At 46.5% G+C, this 18380-nt stretch overlaps 2 protein-coding genes across 3 annotated transcripts; both read left to right on the top strand.

Annotated features, from left to right (window-relative positions):
• The first annotated feature begins 17 nt into the window (after positions 1-17).
• On the top strand, positions 18-4391 carry COQ7 (coenzyme Q7, hydroxylase). Of its 2 annotated transcripts, XM_039360287.1 has the most exons (6): positions 18-164; positions 1007-1206; positions 2152-2266; positions 2360-2499; positions 3216-3284; positions 3846-4391. In XM_039360287.1, the coding sequence occupies exons 1-6, from the start codon at positions 92-94 to the stop codon at positions 3921-3923; spliced, it is 675 nt and encodes a 224-aa protein (XP_039216221.1). In that variant the 5' UTR covers positions 18-91; the 3' UTR covers positions 3924-4391. The 2 variants fall into 2 exon arrangements, with proteins under 2 accessions (XP_039216221.1, XP_039216222.1); XM_039360288.1 differs by lacking the exon at positions 3216-3284.
• Positions 4392-4991: 600 nt separating this feature from the next.
• On the top strand, positions 4992-10289 carry ITPRIPL2 (ITPRIP like 2). The gene has a single exon (XM_039360286.1). It carries the CDS (start codon positions 5507-5509, stop codon positions 7004-7006), a length of 1500 nt encoding a protein of 499 aa, XP_039216220.1. The 5' UTR covers positions 4992-5506; the 3' UTR covers positions 7007-10289.
• The last annotated feature ends 8091 nt before the right edge of the window (positions 10290-18380 follow it).

The following is an 18380-nucleotide window of genomic DNA, read 5'->3' as shown; positions in this document are numbered from 1 at the left end:
GAACGAGTTAATTAAGTCTTACGTCACAGGGCGCCACGAAGCGGTTGTGGCAGCGGGCGCCCCGTTACGTCATCAATCCGCACCAAGCAGCATGGCGAAGGCCGCGGCGGGCTGTGGCCTTCTGTTGATCCGTGAGCAGTACCTGCTCAGCGCCCGCAGGGAAGGTAGAGCGCGGGCGGTATTCCTCCCTCTCCCCTCGGGATCCCCATATGATTCTCCCAACTCTGCCCTTAGAACCCTCACTCGGATGCCTTTTTTGCCCTCCCTGGATTAACTGCCCTACCGGGCGCTTTCTAACTACGATTCCCAGAATTCCCAGCAGGCAGCCATGTTGGAAAGGGGCTTTGGTGCAGCCCGTTGGAGGAGGTGGCTTGGATGGGGGTCTGAGCAGGTGTCTAAGGAAGTGCCGGTATTGAGTTCACCCAGCGCTCTTCTATTGCTACTATTACTGTTCCTCCTACTAATAGCAGTAATGTTACTACTATTAGAATAGCCCCTACTGTTCTTCATTGCATTTTATTTTTTAAAGTGGTTATGGTGGTTTTATGCGTTTGCCTGTTGCTTTTTAAGTTGCTTTTAATGGATTGCTGTCTTTAGCCACTTCTATCAATAATTCTATCCCATTATTCTATTCTATTCTATTCCATTCCATTCCATTCCATCTTGATTATGTAATTATTTAACCTCACCAGAAGTTTTTGAGATTGGACAACCATTTGTACAAAACGCTATAGGAGCTGCCCAAGCAGGGGGTTGGACTAGAAGACCTCTAAGGTCCCTTCCAACTATTATTTTGTTAATATTGGTTCACTTAGGCCTTGATTGAAAATCACAAGATGCTGAGGACTCAGAAGATAAACACAGTGGCCTTCTAGAACTAGGGAAAAAGTTGATTTTTTTTTTTTAAAAAAAATAACGAATTCCATATGCTTAGAAAGCTCTGAAAATGTTCAAGTGATGACTGCAATCTTCTTTGATAGTAAATCAATGATTGTCTGTTTGGCAGGTGCAAAAGGAAGATGGGGCTTGCAATTCCTATGCTCCCCTTACAGATTTTGTAGTACCGGAATAATTTTGGATGACATCAACAAACCGGTTATTGACCGAATAATCAGAGTGGATCACGCAGGCGAATATGGGGCAAATCGCATTTACGCCGGTCAGATGGCTGTGTTAGGCCGAAGTTCAGTTGGACCAGTCATTCGTGTAAGCGTTTTTACCCCACTGATTTCATCATCCTTGTTCTGATTCTTTTTCTGTGTCTTAAGTTCAGTGGTAGCCAAAATAGATTTTTATTACAATTGCTTGATATAGTTAATTATCCACAATAATTTGTGAAGGAAACCCTTGTTGGCTGGCGTCCTATGTTGTCCGGGGGTCTTCAAATGTGGCAACTTTAAGACTTGTGGACTTCAACTCCCAGAATTCCTCCGCCCTGGCTGAGGAATTCTGGGAGTTGAAGGCCACAAGTCTTAAAGTTGCCAAGTTTGAAGACCCCTGTATTAAACCATAACACAAGTAGTCCTTGACTTACAACTGTTTGTTTTAATGACAGTTCAAAGTTACAAGGGCCTTGTGGGGGGAGGGGGTTTACAACCTGTCCTCACATTTATGACTGTCATGTGGTCATATGATTGTAATTCAAGTGCTTGGCAACCAGCTCACATTTATCATTGTTTGCGGCATCCTGCAGTCATCTGGTCACAATCTGAGAGCTTCCCAGCCAGTTTCCGACAAAAAAAAAAATCAATTGGGGGAAGATGGATTGACTTTTTTTAAAAAAAGCCACATAATTTCCTTAACAACTGCAGTAATTTGCTTAGCAACCACAGCAAAAATAAAATTAGTCGTGGTCACCGGGTGACTCACTGTGACTGATTTATGACAGAATTTCAGGTCCCAACTGTGATCGCAAGTCAAGGACTACCTATATGATTGGATTAGGTCTGGCATGGACTGTGGCTTGCATCTAGCCATTGTTTATTGAAAATGTGGCTTGTGGCTCAGAGCAGTGCATGACCTCGGCTGATATGGGCTTCATGTTGGGTTAGCAGAACTAAGAGACTACAGTATCTCCAGATTGAGACAGCATACAGATAGAATATTTCTTGAACATTGGGAAACTGTCTTTATGTTTTTATTTTAATCCAGCAAATGTGGGAACAAGAGAAGGACCATTTGAAACAAATGAAGGACTTGATGATTTTGTACAGAGTCCGTCCAACCATTTTGTTACCTGTGTGGGACGTTGCAGGCTATATGTTAGGTGAGCATCAGTGTTCTTATTTTTCTAATATATATATATATCTGTGATATATATTCTCCATGCACAGCCATGATGTTGATGTTTTCATTTTAGGCGCTGGCACAGCTTTGCTTGGGAAGAAAGCTGCAATGGCCTGCACGGTGGCCGTAGAAGAAAGCATCGCTGACCATTATAACAACCAGATCAGGGTCCTTGTAGAAGAAGATCCCGAGAAATACAAGGAGTTATTACAGGTATCAGTGTGTGTTAAAAAGATACGGATATAATGTAATGTATGATATTATTTTTGTTTCATTTAGAGAGTGTATTTCAAACTTGGCAAATTGAAGATGTGTGGACTTTCAACTCCACAGCATACTGGCTGGGGAATTCTGGGAATTGAAGTCCAAAACACCTTAAAAGTTCTTCAGTATGGCTGGGGAATTCAGGGAGTTGAACTCCACACATATTAAAAGTTCCTCACTATGGATAGGGAATTCTGGGAGTTACCGTAGATAGATACAGACAGACAGACAGACATATAGAAATAGATATAAATATAGATTGATAGATGAGATTATTTAACGTAATAGATGATAGTAGATGGATATAGATTATTTAATAGATATTAGCTAGCTAGATATTGCTAGCTAGCTAGATGATAGATAGATAGATAGATAGATAGATAGGATAGATAAGATAGATGATATAGATATAGATTGATAGATGAGATTATTTAACAGATAATAGATGATAGTAGATGGATATAGATTATTTAATAGATAATAGCTAGATAGATATTGCTAGCTAGAAGATAGACAGACAGACAGACAGATAGATAGACAGATAGATAGATTTATTTGAGAAGGAATCAGGTGGGCCAAATTTCATTTTTTTTTTTTAACAAGTTACATAGGTTTTGTTTTCTCATTTGACTTGCTTCTGGGATACAACCCCTCCCCCCCACCAGATCATCAAGAAACTTCGGGATGAAGAGACGCAGCATCACGACACCGGACTTGACTTCGATGCTGAACTGGTAAATTGGCAACTACATCCTCAGAATTTGCATAATCAAAAGCACCCTTGCTGGCTCAGGAATTCTGGGAGTTGAAGTCCACGGGTCGTAAAGTTGATATGGTTGCCCGCCCATGCTCTATCAAGACATATTGAGAAGGGATGCGAGTGGCAAGAATTTCAGCAACTGGACCAATGTACCGAAGGGGAATAGTGGGACTAGATCTCAAAGCATCTAAGGGTGCTTTTTTTTATCTTCATCATTTTCTTCTTTCTTGCTCTTTCTGGACATCCGGAAGCTGGTAGATCTCTTCCCTGGGGACAGAGGAGCTGTTTTCGAGGAACTGTTTACAAAACCATCTCATAGAGCTGGAGCAATTAAGATTTCTTAAAATAGCATTTAAGAAAATAAAAGAGAATAATAAAAGGGGGTTGTTTTTTTCCCGTGGTTCCAGCCTGCTTGTTGGAAGAAGGGTTTCTCCTTGTGAGCTCAACAAGGACTCACGTGGGCTGGGACAGAACAGATAACGGAAAATATAAAGTAGTTCTAATATTCAGTGTTCTTTCTTTTTTTCTTTCATAGACTCCGGGATACTCCATTTTGAAGAATGCTATACAACTTGGATGTAAAGCAGCCATATTTTTATCGGAAAGAATTTAAATTTGGTCCCGGTAGATTTATTGCTAATTAAGAGGTTATTACTCCTGTGTTTCCAGTAGAGCGAAACTATCCTTAGATCTTGTGGAAAAGTCTCTAGATGGGGATTATTTTATTTTCTTTGTTCTTCTTGTCAGTGGGGGAAAGTCGATGGTTACCATTTTGGCTCGTCTGTCTGAAATTGCTGGAAACTTGCTGATGAGTTTAGACAGCTGTTTTCACGCGCTTTCCGGCTGCAAAACTGACCGCAGTTTTGCTGCAATTTCGGGGGCAATTGCAACATCTTTTTTTTCCAACGAAAGGAATTCCTTGTAGAATAGCCATTTATAGCCTCCCCTCCTGAGATACTTTAACTTATTATTAAAGTTTGTGCCGAAAAGCAAGTCACACTTCCTAAAAACCAATCATGTTTTCAAACGGGAAGATTCGGGAGTAGATGTTGTTGAAATAAATGGTGCTTCATTTCAAAGATTTTATTTTAAGCTTTTTTATTTTTTTAAGCTTCATTTTTTTTTTTTAAGAGCAGCTTTAAGCGGGAGCCAGATGTTGTAAATCCTGCTAGCTAGGTCAGTAAAACGGGGCAAAATCCACTTAGCAGCTGTCTTGCCTAGCAAGGAAAATGTGAGGCTCAATTGCCGTCGTAAATCAAGGACTACCTATAATCCAGTTCCTTCCCCCCCTCGCCCCCCAACCGCGTTTCTCTGATCCCTTTTCTTCTGATCTGATTGCTGGCAGATTTCTGCCTTTGGAAAGGAGACGTGGCCCCACTGAGGGTGGGCAATCCTGGTCTGTTTGGACATCCTGGCTTCTCCCTCCCTCCTTCCAGCCACCGCCCCTGGCACGGCCCATCGGGGAGGCCGTTCGTTTGCTCTCTCTTTCTTCCTTCTTCTCTGCCGCCGCCTTCCACTCCTCTCTTGCGCTTCTCCCGCCCGGGCAGGGCTGGAGCCAAACCGAGGGGACAACCCAGCGCCCGTCCCCTCGGGTCCCACCGCCCCTTCCTCCTCCTCCTCCATCCCAGACTTTGGCATTTCCTCTGAGCTCATCCACTGAGTGACGCGCCGCGCTCCCCAGTCGGAAGAGGAAGCGAAAAAAAAAAAAAGTTTTTGCAGAACTTGGCTGGTTCTGCAAGCGACGCCGTTCCTCCCCCGGGAGCCGAGGCGGCCTCCGGCTCCAGGACGACGGACACCCGGGCTGACCAAGCCGCGGCCACCGACGGCGACGGCCCTACAACCGTGAGTCGCCGCCGTCCCTTCCTCCAACTCTTAAGTCCCGGGGAAGTCTGGTTGGGGCGCCCGCGGGCGCCCGGCCAGGGCGAGCAGCAAGTAGCGGTCGCAGAGCTGGGAGCGAGCCCGTCCCGGGAGACGAGGAAAGAGGGAGAGGCGGCTGTCCTGCCCCGTCGGAGGAGCGAGAAGGCTGCCGGAGCCGCGGCGATGGGCTGAAGTACTGCCGTCCCGGAGCGAAGCAGCAAGAGCGGCGGGGCTCCAGGAGCAGCGCTGAGCTCGACGGGCGATGCACTCGCGGCGCGCTCAGAGGCACTGCTGCCAAGCCGGCCTACCCCGAGGAGCCTCGCCGCCCTGAAGGCCCCCATGGCCGTCTACAGCCTCAACGTGCGCGTCTTCTGGCCGCTGCTGACCTGCGCCTGCACCCTCCTCGTCTGCCTGCTGCAAACGCTGCGGGGCAAGGCCGGCCCGACGGGCGGGGAAGCGGGCTGGCCGCTGCAGTCGCTTCTGAAGCGGCTGCCGTTGCCGCCGCCGCCGCTGCTGCTGCTCCTGCTCTTGCTGGCCGCGCTGGGCTTGGGCTGGCGCGCCTGGTGGACGGGGCGGCGGCAACGGCGGCCCAAACGCGGCGGCCCCGGCTCGGCCTGCCCCGGCCGGGAGCCCCGGCGCCGCGCCCTGCTGGACGGCTTCTACGAGACGCGGCTGCGGCTCTCGCCCCACGTGCTGGGCCACAGCAAAGCCCACGTCAGCCTGGTGGTGGGCGAGCTGGTGCGCGCCGGCAAGGCGGCCGGCCGGCTGGCCCTGCGCGGGGATTTCGTGCAAGTGGGCAGCGCCTACGAGCAGCACAAGGTGGGCAGCCCCGACGCCTTCGACGTGCTGCTGCCGTTGCGCTTGCCGCCCCGCCTGGAGCTGCGCGCCCTGCCTTGCGCCCCGGAGCAGCAGCGGCAGGAGAGGCAGCCCGGCTCGCGGGGCGCCTTCCTCTGCGCCCTGCGCGTGGCCGCGGGCGCGCAGGGCTCCCCGAGCCGGGCTCTGTGCGTGGCCGCCAGCGAGGGCGAGGAGGCCGGGGCGCCGCTGCTGTCGGCGGCGCTGGTGGCCCGCTGGTTCCAGGCGCAAGTGCAGCGCTGCCTCGGCGCCGTGCGCGCCCGCCTGCAGGACCGCTGCCGGGTGCAGCTGCTGGCCGTCGGCGGGCCGCCCTCCCCGCTGGCTTTGCAGATCGCACCCCGCTCGGACTACGTCTGCTGCCACCTCTCTCTGACCGTCCACCTCACCCCGGCCATCCCGCTGGGCGAGGGGCTGTACCTCACCCCCTGGGTCTGCCCCCGGCCGTCTGCGGGCTCCCAGCTGGGCCTCTTCTGGACCCTCAACCTCTCCAAAGCGGAGCAGCGCTTGCTAGCCTGGCTGCGGGACCAAGTCCCGGTCGACTCCTGCCACCTGAAGTGCCTGCAGATCCTCAAAGGGTTGAGGGAGCTGGGGGGGCGCGCTCTGGAGCCCCCCTGGGCCGCCCAGTGGGACCGGGTCCTCTCCTCCTACGTCCTCAAGACGGCGCTCTTCTGGGTGCTCCTGCGTAGCCCGTGGCCGGCTTGGGAGGACCGCTTGCTGGTGGCCCGGCTGGAGGACGTGGTGCTGTTCCTGGTGCAGGCTCTGCAGCGAGGGAGGCTGGCCCACCTGTTCCTGGGGAACCCCCACCTGCCTGAAATGCTGAGCTTGCCCAAATTCGTCAAGGAAGCCCCACCGGTGAACCTGCTGGCTGATTTTGACCGGCCCACCTTGGAGATGGTGGCTTCGCAGCTGCTGAGCGTCTGGAAACAGGCGCCCAGGATCATCCGGGTCTACGGTGGCCACAGGTACCGAAAGCAGCATCTCACCTGAGCGCTCCTCGCCAGTCTGGATTTTGCACTCGAGATGAAGGTGGAATTGCTGTCTATTCCCCAAGGCAAATTTCCTTGGGGCTTTAGGGGCGGGGGCTAAGTCGGGTGAAAAATGGGGAGCTCAATTCAATGGTGAGGACATCTGAAGGACCTTATCGTGAAGATTGTCTACATCAGACTTGAGATCTTAAGAGTTGGACACGTGGGTTCCCTTCTGATCCTATGCGGAACTTGGGGGCTGGGTCAAATTTAGGGTGTTTTTACCAGAGGTTGGACACGTCAGGGGCTTGTTTGAAGGAGGGAGGTGTGGAAGATGGAGGGAGCACCACCAAAGTTCACCAAAGTTCAAGAGGGCATCTTCTTGGGGTTCACCAAAGTTCAAGAGGGCATCTTCTTGGGGTTCACCAAAGTTCAAGAGGGCATCTTCTTGGGGTTCACCAAAGTTCAAGAGGGCATCTTCTTGGGGTTCACCAAAGTTCAAGAGGGCATCTTCTTGGGGTTCACCAGAGTTCAAGAGGACATCTTCTTGGGGTTCACCAAAGTTTACAGAGGGCTCTGCTTCTGACTTCTGCTCAGGGTTTCTGCCTTTGTCAAACAAAGGTGGGCAAAATATTCAAGCCGTTCTTTGGTGAGTTTGAAGGGCAATTCTTGATAGGGAAAAGTTGAGAGTCCTACTTGGGAAATCTTAGGCTGTTATGACTCATGCTCCTTCGTTTATTATTTTTTTTTTTTCCCCCAGCCAAGTTAGGCATTGGAGTGGGCGTTCGTTGCCTGCTTTGGCATTTTGCCCAGTGTCTGGAAGCAATCTTGATTTTTTTTTTTTTCCAGCTCAGGAGTGCTGGTCAAAGAACGAAAAGATGGGACTGCGGCCCTGAATGTGGCTGCTTATTATGGGCTGGAACAGAAGAGAAGAAAGCACAGCCTCGTTAGGATTTAGACCAGGTGTCTTCCAACTTGGCCCTTTGATGACTTGTGGACTTCCAACTCCCAGAATTCCTGGGAATTGGCTGGGGAATTCTAGGAGTTGAAGTCCACAAGTCTTAAAAGTTGCCAAGGTTGGACACTCCTGTCCGAAGGGACTTAATACCAATATGTATTCAGAGACCAAAATTAATAGCACTTTATGTTCATGAAAAGTTCTTTTTTTTTTTTTTTGGCATTGCCTAGGCTGTCAAATTTTCTGAAGCATTCGGACATGAATTAAAATAATGATAAACGGAGACATTCAGCTTGCTAATAGGCCGTCTTCTTTAAAAGACTCTTGATTCCACACACAGTGCAATATTGTTAATTGGAAAGCAGTCATTACCCTTAACGGCTGTGTTTTAATAAAAGCTGACCTCCAGAGCTTGTCATTGAGAAGGTTTGGAAAGAAAAGGATCACTCAGACTTCCACTGTTTATTATTCCGGTGAATTCCTTGGCATTTGGCCACACAGACACCTTTCTCAGATTAAAAAACAAACAAAACAAACCAAGAAACGGGAGTCTTAAATCCTTCCTATAGGATAGATAGTGACAAATTGAAGATGCAAGGATGTGAAGTTGTTCAATAAGTAAAAAATGTTTTCTGGCATTGCCAGTTCCATTTAATTCAGTTTGTGTGCCGCGAATCAGATCTGGGAAGGCTATTTTACAATGCCTTGTAGACTGCAGACTGAGATGTCCAAAATACATTTAAAAAAAAAAAAAAAAAATCCAGTCACCGTTCGTGTAAGGCCACCATTTAGTTGCCAAATGTTGAAAATCATCTCTCTGTCTTTCTCTTTCTTTCTTACTCCCTCTCTCTCTGTCTTTTTCTCTCTTTCTTTCTTTCTTCCTCTCATTCTCTCCCTCTTTCTCTTTCTCTTTTTTCTTTCTTCCTCTTTTTCCCTCTCTCTTTCTTTCTCTCTTTTTCCCTCTTTTTCTTTCTCCCTCTCTCTTTCTCTCTCGTTCTCTCTCATGTGTAAAAGATTAAACCCGCTCCCCCTCATACATACACATACACACAAATTCCACAGGGCCAGGAAACATTTTGAACGCATGTTCCACGCTGCAGCCTGAGGTGTACCATACAACAGGAGAACTACAACGGGACTTTCAAAATTAGCTTTATTTCAAGTGCCTCCTGCTTAGGTAGGAAATGGGGGGGTTTCAAAAAAGACAAAGATAAATCTCCTTTTGTGTGGTGTGCCGTTGGTTTCAGCCAAGGAAATGGAATCGGAAAGCCAGTTATGTGCAATGTTAAAGATATTTTTTGTGATCTCAAACGAATTGACGTTGAGAATGATGAAGATGGTGTTTAAGGGGTAGCCATGGGTGGGCTGGTTGGCGGGCATTTCTCGGTGGGGCAAGACAGTTGATGAAATGAGAAGAGTTGGCACTGATTGTGGATCCAAACATTTGCCAGAGGGCACCAGGTGCTAAGAAGGAATTATTTTCCCAAGTGTGGAATTCCTGAAGCTGGAATAGGGACTGAACACATCTAATGGGCTTTCTTTCATCAGCTGCAAATCTCAAGAAGGTCTTAACAGCCCTGTTTTTGACTTGACTAACTTTTTTTTCCCATAAGTTTCGGGTTTGGTCCTCATTCCTGAGGTTATGAATAGTTGCAGGCAGATGTATGAAATGTACGAACTCATGAAATACACACCCTTGGGAAGAAGGGGGCTGTTGGCTGAACGGGTGGGAAAGCCGGAAAAGAAATGTTGTGAGCGTGAGAGAGATGACGAAACGAATTTGAAGAAGCAGTTGAAGAAAGGAGAGCATTGAGGAAAAACATATGTGAAATCTCTGTTGGAGGATAGTTTGTGAAACATTGGCTAAAAATAACCCATTTCTGGGTCATTGGTCCTGAGCTAAACAAGTGTCTCTCACCTTGTCGATTTTAAGGTATGTTTAATCCACCACAAAGAAGGTATAAAATTCATGTTTCTTCTACATCTGCTTTCTTCTAGCAGTTTCTATCTGTTTTCTCCGAGATCATCTCGGTGGCTGCTTCTATGTGTTGAGAATTTATTTTGCGTTTTTCCGGTGGTGCTTTTTTTTGAAGTTGCACTATTTTTGAGGTGTGTTCTCGATGTTCCCCAGTTGGCAAAGTTCCCTCGCGATTGTACGCCCTAGAGGTGGAACGGATGTGTGGGAAGCCACAGAAAAAGCAGTGGTGCAACAACAACACCTCTGTACACATTTTGGCTGCCTGGTCACTAACTCACTGCAAGAACCTCACAGCCCTCTTTTCAGAGAAATTTTGAAATTCTCTTTCACCAGTTTGGAAATTGGTAAAGCAGTGTGTGTTTCTCTCTCTCTGTGTGTGTGTGTGTCATTTTTGTGATTTTTACTAAAAGTTTAAATCGCATAGAAAAAACACTTTTCAAGGGAGTATTTAAAAGCACGTTTTCACGCCAAGCTTCATCCTTGGCAAGCGATGTTTATGGTTTTGGGGTTTTTTTTGTTTTTTTTTAAAAACCCTTCTATCAGTCCTCCAGATTTAATTTAATCAGGATGAGTCACCCATCAGTCTCTGCAGAAATTAATCATTAGGAGTTATTACGGCTAGGTTTACAAAGCTTTGAGGGATAGACTTATGTATTCTACTATCCCGGGGTCTAACAAGAGCATTCCTGTTTAATTGGAAGAGCCATCCGAGGTAAGGCAAGATTTCAGACACGGGGGGCTGCTGCGTGGCTTTTTAAAATTCCGCCTGATCTGCTCTGCGTGTTTTCTGAAACGTTGAAATATAAGCGAAGCTTTGACTCAATAGCCACCAAGCGACACAAAGTACATTTAGATGTCTATATTTTATTAGGAGCAAATGCACTTAGCGCAGGGAGGCTTCTGAGCAAGCAGGCACACAATGGCATTGTTAAGATCACTTGCGATTGAGGATTTTTTTTTTAAATTGAGGGACAAGCTTTTCACAAAAGCTGATTCTCTCAGCAGATCACTTCCATTTGCTAAATCAGGGGTCCCCAACCCCCGGTCCGTGGACCGGTACTGGGCCACGGCATGCCAGCAACCAGTCCACACAAACAAGCAAAGGCCCATCTGTGGGATGCAGGCAGCACACAAAACCACGCACTCCCCGGTCCGTGGAAAAATTATTTTTTAATAATAATATTAATTTAAAAAAGTTGGAAGGGACCTTGGAGGTCATCTAGTCCCACCCCCTGTTCAGGCAGGAAAGCCTATACCATTTCGGACAAATGGCTGTCCAGTCTCTTCTTAAAAACTTCCAGTGTTGAAACAGTCACAGCTTCTGGAGGCAGGTTGTTCCACTGGTTAATTGTTCTGTCAGTTGATCCAGTTGTCTAAAGTTTGGTTGAGAAGATAATTTGTATTTAATTTTATCCAAGCCATGTTTTTTTCATATATATATATATATATATATATATGTCTGTTGATTTTGTAAAAGGACAAAATTGATTTGAAATTTGTCCCTAATAATAAAAACAACCTCTGGAGACTTCTGTGCCCGATTATTTTCTGCAAAGCAGCTAAAGGACCCTGCTCATCTAGACGGACACACTAGCCAGCTGTAACCATCGTCACAAAAAGTTCTTTTAAAATCTAACTTCTCTCGGAAGAAGTTGGCTTTTGAGGTTGGAGTTACTGCAGGGACATTTTTGGTCTCTCAAAAAACTTCTAATTGTTCAATGTCCAATAAGCACCTATTTGATAGGCAGTCGACCAAGTTGAGGCTGCAATGGAACATAAGGAACACCAGATCAGATCAAAAGACTCCCGCAGCAGCCAGCTACTTACCACGTTTTCCCCAAAGTAAGACCCCATCGGAAAAATAAGCCCTAGCATCATTTTTCAGGACATTTGTAATATAAACCCCACTCCAAAAATAAGCTCCAGATAAGATTGTCAGCCAGATGGGCGCATCTAGTACCGCATTTCCCTGAAAATCAGACTAACTGGAAAATAAGCTCTAATGCGTCTTTTGGAGCAAAAATTTAATATAAGACCTGGTCTTATTTTTGGGAAAACGTGAGTATCTCCAGAAGACCCTAAGGCAGCGACTCCCAACCTTTTATGTAGTCCGTACCCCTAGAACCCTTCTGAAATATTCTCGCACTCCTTAACAAAAGTTGAAATAATGGCAACGAATTATGCATATACGCTATAATTTTGAAAGTTTTTGCACCCTCTGGAATATTATCTCACACCCCTGGTTGGGAACCCCTGCGCTAAGGGGAGATAAAATGGCAAGATCCTTCTTCCTTACAATCCTCTGGGTCTAGGCTAGACTAAAGAGTAAAATCTGGCCTCAGGAGGCCAATAAGGTCGAGTGGCAAGTGAGAATTTCCATCCAACAATCAATCCTGAGTCAACAATGAATCTTTGTTCCACTCCGCAGTCGGATTCTTCCTGTCCCACTTTACAAGGTTTCTCCTCCAACGTTTTGCAGCCCCCTGCTAATATCTGCTGCTTAAGATAGTGGCCGCACACACAGGTGATGGGAAGGTCCTTTCCGTGGCATCGGCCATGCCCCGATTCCTTCCATGGGATCAGCTGCCTCTACCCATCGTCCAGTCTGGGGCTCGCTCTTCTTCCTTCAAACATGCCCTTGCAGAAGGGAAAACGGACCCTCCTGTCTTTTATTTAGGGAAATGTTGTTTTTTTCTGCAAAGCCCATCCTTCCAGCCAAGCTCATGTTTCGAAAGCAGCCCTTTTTGCACATGGCGGCGTCTCTTCCCTTCCCCCTCCTCCAAATATGGTGCCTTTTATGTTCAGCTGTTCAGTTTTTGCCAGCGTAAAGCATGAATATTCCAATTTTGGAATCAGTGAAGCCGTAGCTCAACAGTTGGAAAGGAAATGAATCATTCTTCTGTTTCCCATGTAAAAGCTGGCTGGCCAGCCTCTGATGGAGCTTGATGGCTTTTTTTTTCTCTCTCTCTCTTCTTTGCTCCAGCAAAAATGGAAAATTCTTCCTTCGCCGTTCTGTACAGAGAGTCCTCGACTTTACAGCTATTTGCTCAGTGACCATCTGAAGTTACAACGATGCTGGGGGAAAAAATGACTTCTGACAGGTTTCTGAATAATAATAATAATAATAATAGTTAATAATGATTAGTTTCCATCTGTTGCTTTTTGTTCAGCTTTCAGTGCTTTGGAGAATAGCTTGACTCCCTCTTCTTTGTGGCAGCCCCTGAGATATTGGAACACTGAACAGAATAACAGAGTTGGAAGGGACCTTACAGGTCATCTAGTCCAACCCCCTGCTTAGGCAGGAAACCCTACACTATATCAGACAAATGGCTGTCCAGCCTCTTCTTAAAAACTTCCAGTGTTGGAGCATTCACCGCTTCTGGAGGCAGGTTGTTCCATTGGTTAATTGTTCTCACTGTCAGGAAGTTTCTCCTTAGTTCCAGGTTGCTTCTCTCCTTGATTAGTTTCCATCTGCTGCTTCTTGTCCTGCCTTCAGGCGCTTTGGAGAATAGCTTGACTCCCTCTTCTTTGGGGCCTGAGATATTGGAACTTGTGACCGTTGTGGTCACGTGATCAAAATTCAGATGCTTGGAAACTGGCATGTATTTTTGATGGTTGCATTGTCCTGGGATCACGTGATTCCCCATTTGTGACCTTCCCAGGTGGGTTCCTGACAAGCAAAGTCGATGGAAAAAGCCGGGTTTGCTTAACAACCACTTAAAAACTGCCGCGAATCACTGCAGTTGGTGTGCATGAAAAAAACGGCCATAAGTCCCTTTTTTTCAGCGCTGTTGTAACTTCAAACGTCACCAAATGACCTGTTATAAGCCGAGCACTACCTTTGCATACATTCATGTAAAGATGCCCATCCCCTGGATAAATAGAATTATCAATAAATGAGATGGGTGTGTTTTTCTAAGCCGGGTGCGCCAACTGGACCATTCCTGTTAGCTGGATGCATAGAATCGGGAGACAGCCCCTCTGCCCCCCCCCGAACAGCCATCCTGGGGGGGGGGAGGTTTCGCAGAGCAATCCGACAGATGGTCTTGCAATTCACAATCCTGTCAAGGAGCCAACTTTGCATATTAATCACTCCAACTTTCCCTACGGGGATGAAAGACGTGGGAGGCAGCCTTCCCCCCCCCCCATCTGAGCAGACACAGCCAGTTTTCAACTCTAAACGAGAAGAGCTTCAAATACCATCTGCAACGGTTTCTCAAAAGGCTTTGGATCAAACTAATCCAGGCCAGGAGGATGGCTCCTGCTTGAGCAGGGGGTTGGACTAGAAGACCTCCCGGATCCCTTCCAACTCGGTGATCCTGTTATGGTGGCTTCTGTGTGTCTGTGTAAAAATCCCCGATGGTGTTTTGAATACCCGGAAGAATAAAGACATCAAGAGCTGCTTGTGTTTTAATTTGGGCAGCTCACGCTCACTCTCCTATGTGAATCATAAAGAAAAACAATTGATCTGATCCTGACAGGTGGAACCCTCGTTAAGAAAAGGGCAGCTGAAACCGGTGGCTTATCCATGGAAAGTGATAAAATGAGGCCTGGAGGATTAAAACCCAGACAGATTTGGTTTTTTTTCCCTCGTTCGACTGCATTGATGAAATAAAAAAAAGGTGGGTGGGTGGGGGAAATCAAAGTGAGAGAAACTTAATTTTGCAGATTCTAGCCATTACAGCTCTCTGGGTGATCAGGTAGCGAGTGGATCCACACGGGAAGCTGGCTGAGATATTGTCTGGGGCAGGGCTGGGATTTGAAAGGACTCCTAAAAGAAGGAGGAGAAAAAGAAAGAAGGCAGATCATGGTCTCCTTTCTCACTGCAGGGGATGTGAAATGGATAGTTAATGAAGCTGAGCTCATTGGAGAAGCTGGGAAGGAAAGGGAAAGGAAGGGAAGGGAAGGGAAGGGAAGGGAAGAAGGACAGAAATATTCAACCCAAGTGCGCTTGAAAATCCCAGTGCATCGTATATCGTGGTCCAAATTTGGGGCAGAAAGCCATCGCTTTGAAGACAAGAGTCAGACTTAACGACCGGCTTTTTACTCTGATGATCCTGAGTTTGCCAAGTCCAGTTTGCAGCCGTCCTGTCAAGCAGTGTTGCTTGATTAGTATCTTGAATTTGTGGGGTCGTGATGGTCTTCTTGCAGATGTTTCATTGCCAAACTAGGCAACCTCATCAGTGCATCAGTGAAAGGTTTGCAAGGAAACCCACCAAGCTCAGAAAGCACCAAAGAAGCCACAGTTCCACCCTGAGCTGCAAATATTTTCCTCTGTCAGTATCCTGAATCTGCAATGCTGGTTTGGAAAATTATGAGTAGCAACAGAGAAGGGAGACGTTTTATTTTTACTGTGGTTTGCCCAAGGGAACGGGGTGGGGAGAAGATTTCAAATCATGGCTTGGAAGCCTACCAAGGAATATAACATCAACATATGGATTGCATTTCTGATTTACATAAGCCTGGGGGATTCGGACGATTCTCTAGAAGGAACAAGATCAAAACATAGCTTCCTCCAGCAGCTTTACAGTTTTCTGCAGTCTTCGTAAGTTCTTCCTTGTTGCTTTTTTCCCCCTCATCCTGAAAAGTCAAACCCAAAACCAGGCCCCAAACCAAGATTGACACACCACAATTCTTCCAAGCTAATTCTTTATGGACAAAATCCTATCGGACTGAGGACTCTACTATCTGCATTTACAATATGCTCTGGGAACTATTGAGGAGAGGCTGTCTTCATCCTCTTTCTCACACACATGATATCTCGGTTGAGTTGCCTCTCACGCCTCTGGAAGGTACCCCTTCCTTCCTTACTCACCTCCTCCCTACGGTTGCAGGAATTGGATATGTCTAGTTTAAGGAAGAGAAGGACGAGGGGAGACATGATAGCAGTCTTCCAATATCTCAGGGGCTGCCCCAAAGAAGAGGGAGTCAAGCTAGTCTCCAAAGTGCCTGAAGGCAGGACAGGAAACAAATAGATGGAAACTAATCAAGGAGGGAAGCAACCTAGAACTAAGGAGAAACTTCCTGACAGTGAGAACAATTAACCAGTGGAACAACCTGCCTCCAGAAGTGGTGAATGCTCCAACACTGGAAGTTTTTAAGAAGAGACTGGACAGCCATTTGTCTGGATTGGTATAGGGTTTCCTGCTTGAGCAGAGGGTTGAACTAGATGACCTCCAAGGCCCCTTCCAACTCTTGTTATTCTATTATTCTACTTTCCATCATAGGCAATGCCAAATAGCTGGACAGAGTTGCCATTTTTCATTTCTCACAGGGCCCTTCCCTTTTCATCACCTGGAAGAATCGTGGGAGGTAATTATTTATTTAGCTTTTTCAAGCATCTCCAGCCTAACCAGAACTGGCCTCTACAGAGGGGGAATGCTTAGCAGAAGTCACTTTGCTTGGGATCCTTCAAAAGAGAACATGTCCTCAGAGGAGGCATCAAGCTGGCTTCAGCTGCATCTAGAACTTCCTGCATTTTCTCCAACAGATGCCCACCTTCTGCTGTTTCATTCCAAAACTCATACTCGTTTCTTTGAGATCGCCTTCTGAGTCCATGGACACCTTCTCACCTAGCAGTTCAAGCACAACTGTGTCTCTCTTCAGTTCTCAAGTAGGTGGCAGTATCTCACTGATCTTGCTTGATCTTAGAAAGCTAAGGAGAGTTGAACTGGTTAGTCCTTGGTTAGACAGGAACCGCCCGGAAATTTGAGAACGATTGGCTTGACCTGGAAGTCCAAAACATATCTCAGAAGAAGGCATTAGGAAACCCTTTTATAACACTGCAAGAAAATTAATCCTGGTGATGAAAGATGTGTTTAACCTGAGAGTTATTTTATATTATTGTTCTATTTTAAGGTCACTTTGGATTATTTTTATGACTAACACAAGGTGGTGAACAGACCAATGGGAATGAATGTGAGAAAGACCTTGGGAGACTGAATGGAGAGAAGCTGCCAAGGGATGGTCAGATAAGAGACAGCATATAGCCCGAAGCTAGATAGCGAGTGGGGCAAGAAGAGACCCTCTCTTGTTTCTCAGGCTGTTAAGGAGATGGGGGAGAATTGTGCTTTCAGATTTGAAAGACTAATGTTGCCTTCGCTGAGTTCACCAGATAAGAATCTTGTAGGAGGGGAGATAGTTTTGTGTAGTGGTTAAGGCACCAGCTAGAAAGCAGGAGGTGGTGAGTTCTAGTCCAATCTTAGCTATGAAAGTCCACTGGGTGAGTTTGGGCCAATCACCAGGAGACTGTGAGTTCTAGTCCTGTTTTAGGCATGTAAGCCATCTGGGCGCCTTTGGGCCAGTCACCAGGAAGGCTGTGAGTTCTAATCCCACCTTAGCCATGAAAGTCATCTGGGCGGCTTTGGGCCAGTCATCAGGAAGGCTGTGAGTTCTAGTCCTGCCTTAGGCATGAAAGCCAACTGGGAGACTTTGGGCCAGTCACTCTCTCTCACCCCAACTCAATCACAATGTTGTTGTTGTGGGGGAAAACAGGAGGAGGAAGATGTGGTGGATATGTTTGCCATCTTGAATTATTTGTAAAAAAATAAAGGCAGGATAATAATAAAATAAAATAATAATAAAATAAAATAAAATATAACCAGATGAGCTAATTCTAGTTTACTGTAAAGTTACATTTACAGAATCTTGCAAGTCTGAAAATATAATTCTCTCCTCCCACCCCCACAACACTACCCAGCCTTCTTTACAGCAGGGGTCTTCAAACTTGGCCCTTTGATGACTTGTGGACTTCAACTCCCAGAATTCCTCAGCCAGGCACGCGTGCCTGGCTGAGGAATTCTGGGAGTTGAAGTCCACAAGTCATCAAAGGGCCACATTTGAAGACCTCTGCTTTACAACCTAAGAAACTAGGGAGGGTCTCTTCTGAGCCCTTGTCCTGTCCACTGTCCAGCTGAGGGCTGTGCTGTCTCTTATCTGACCACTCCTTCAGCAGCGATCTTTTAATCCAGTCTTCCAAGGTCTTTTCACACTCCATTACAGCTGGCCTCCATATTAGTAGATTTTTACCTCTGCAGGTCTTCTATTACAAATTCAGTGTTTTATGGCGTGCGACCGGACACGTTAATCTGCAGACAAGTATATCACTTTCCTCTGCAGAGATTTCAGCCCCGAGTCCCTCAAACTGCTTTGATGCACACTAATTGAGCAAATCCGCTCCAAATTTCTCTCGCTGGTTGCGTTGACCTTCCTACAGATTGCTCTTTAGCAACTGCTCCGTCTGCCGATCGACAGATTGATGCTTCCGCTTCAGGAGATGCTTCCTCCAGATACAATCCCTGGAGTTTAAACTATTTTTTTTTTAGAAAAAAGAAAAAAAAGGAAAGAAAAAAAGAGGAAAAGATGCAGTACGCCAGGAAAAAAGAAACCAAGTTATTAAAAAGGGAACAGATCTGGGTTGCTACCATAATAACCAGGCTAACCAAAATTCCTCGCTTGCTA

This window comes from Crotalus tigris, unplaced genomic scaffold, assembly GCF_016545835.1.
Source record: "Crotalus tigris isolate CLP2741 ecotype Arizona unplaced genomic scaffold, ASM1654583v1 scf7180000019173.45859301935:6455823, whole genome shotgun sequence".
Classification (NCBI taxonomy): domain Eukaryota; kingdom Metazoa; phylum Chordata; class Lepidosauria; order Squamata; family Viperidae; genus Crotalus; species Crotalus tigris.
Note: the sequence above shows the minus strand (reverse complement) of the source record. Positions and strands in the feature narration are given on the sequence as shown.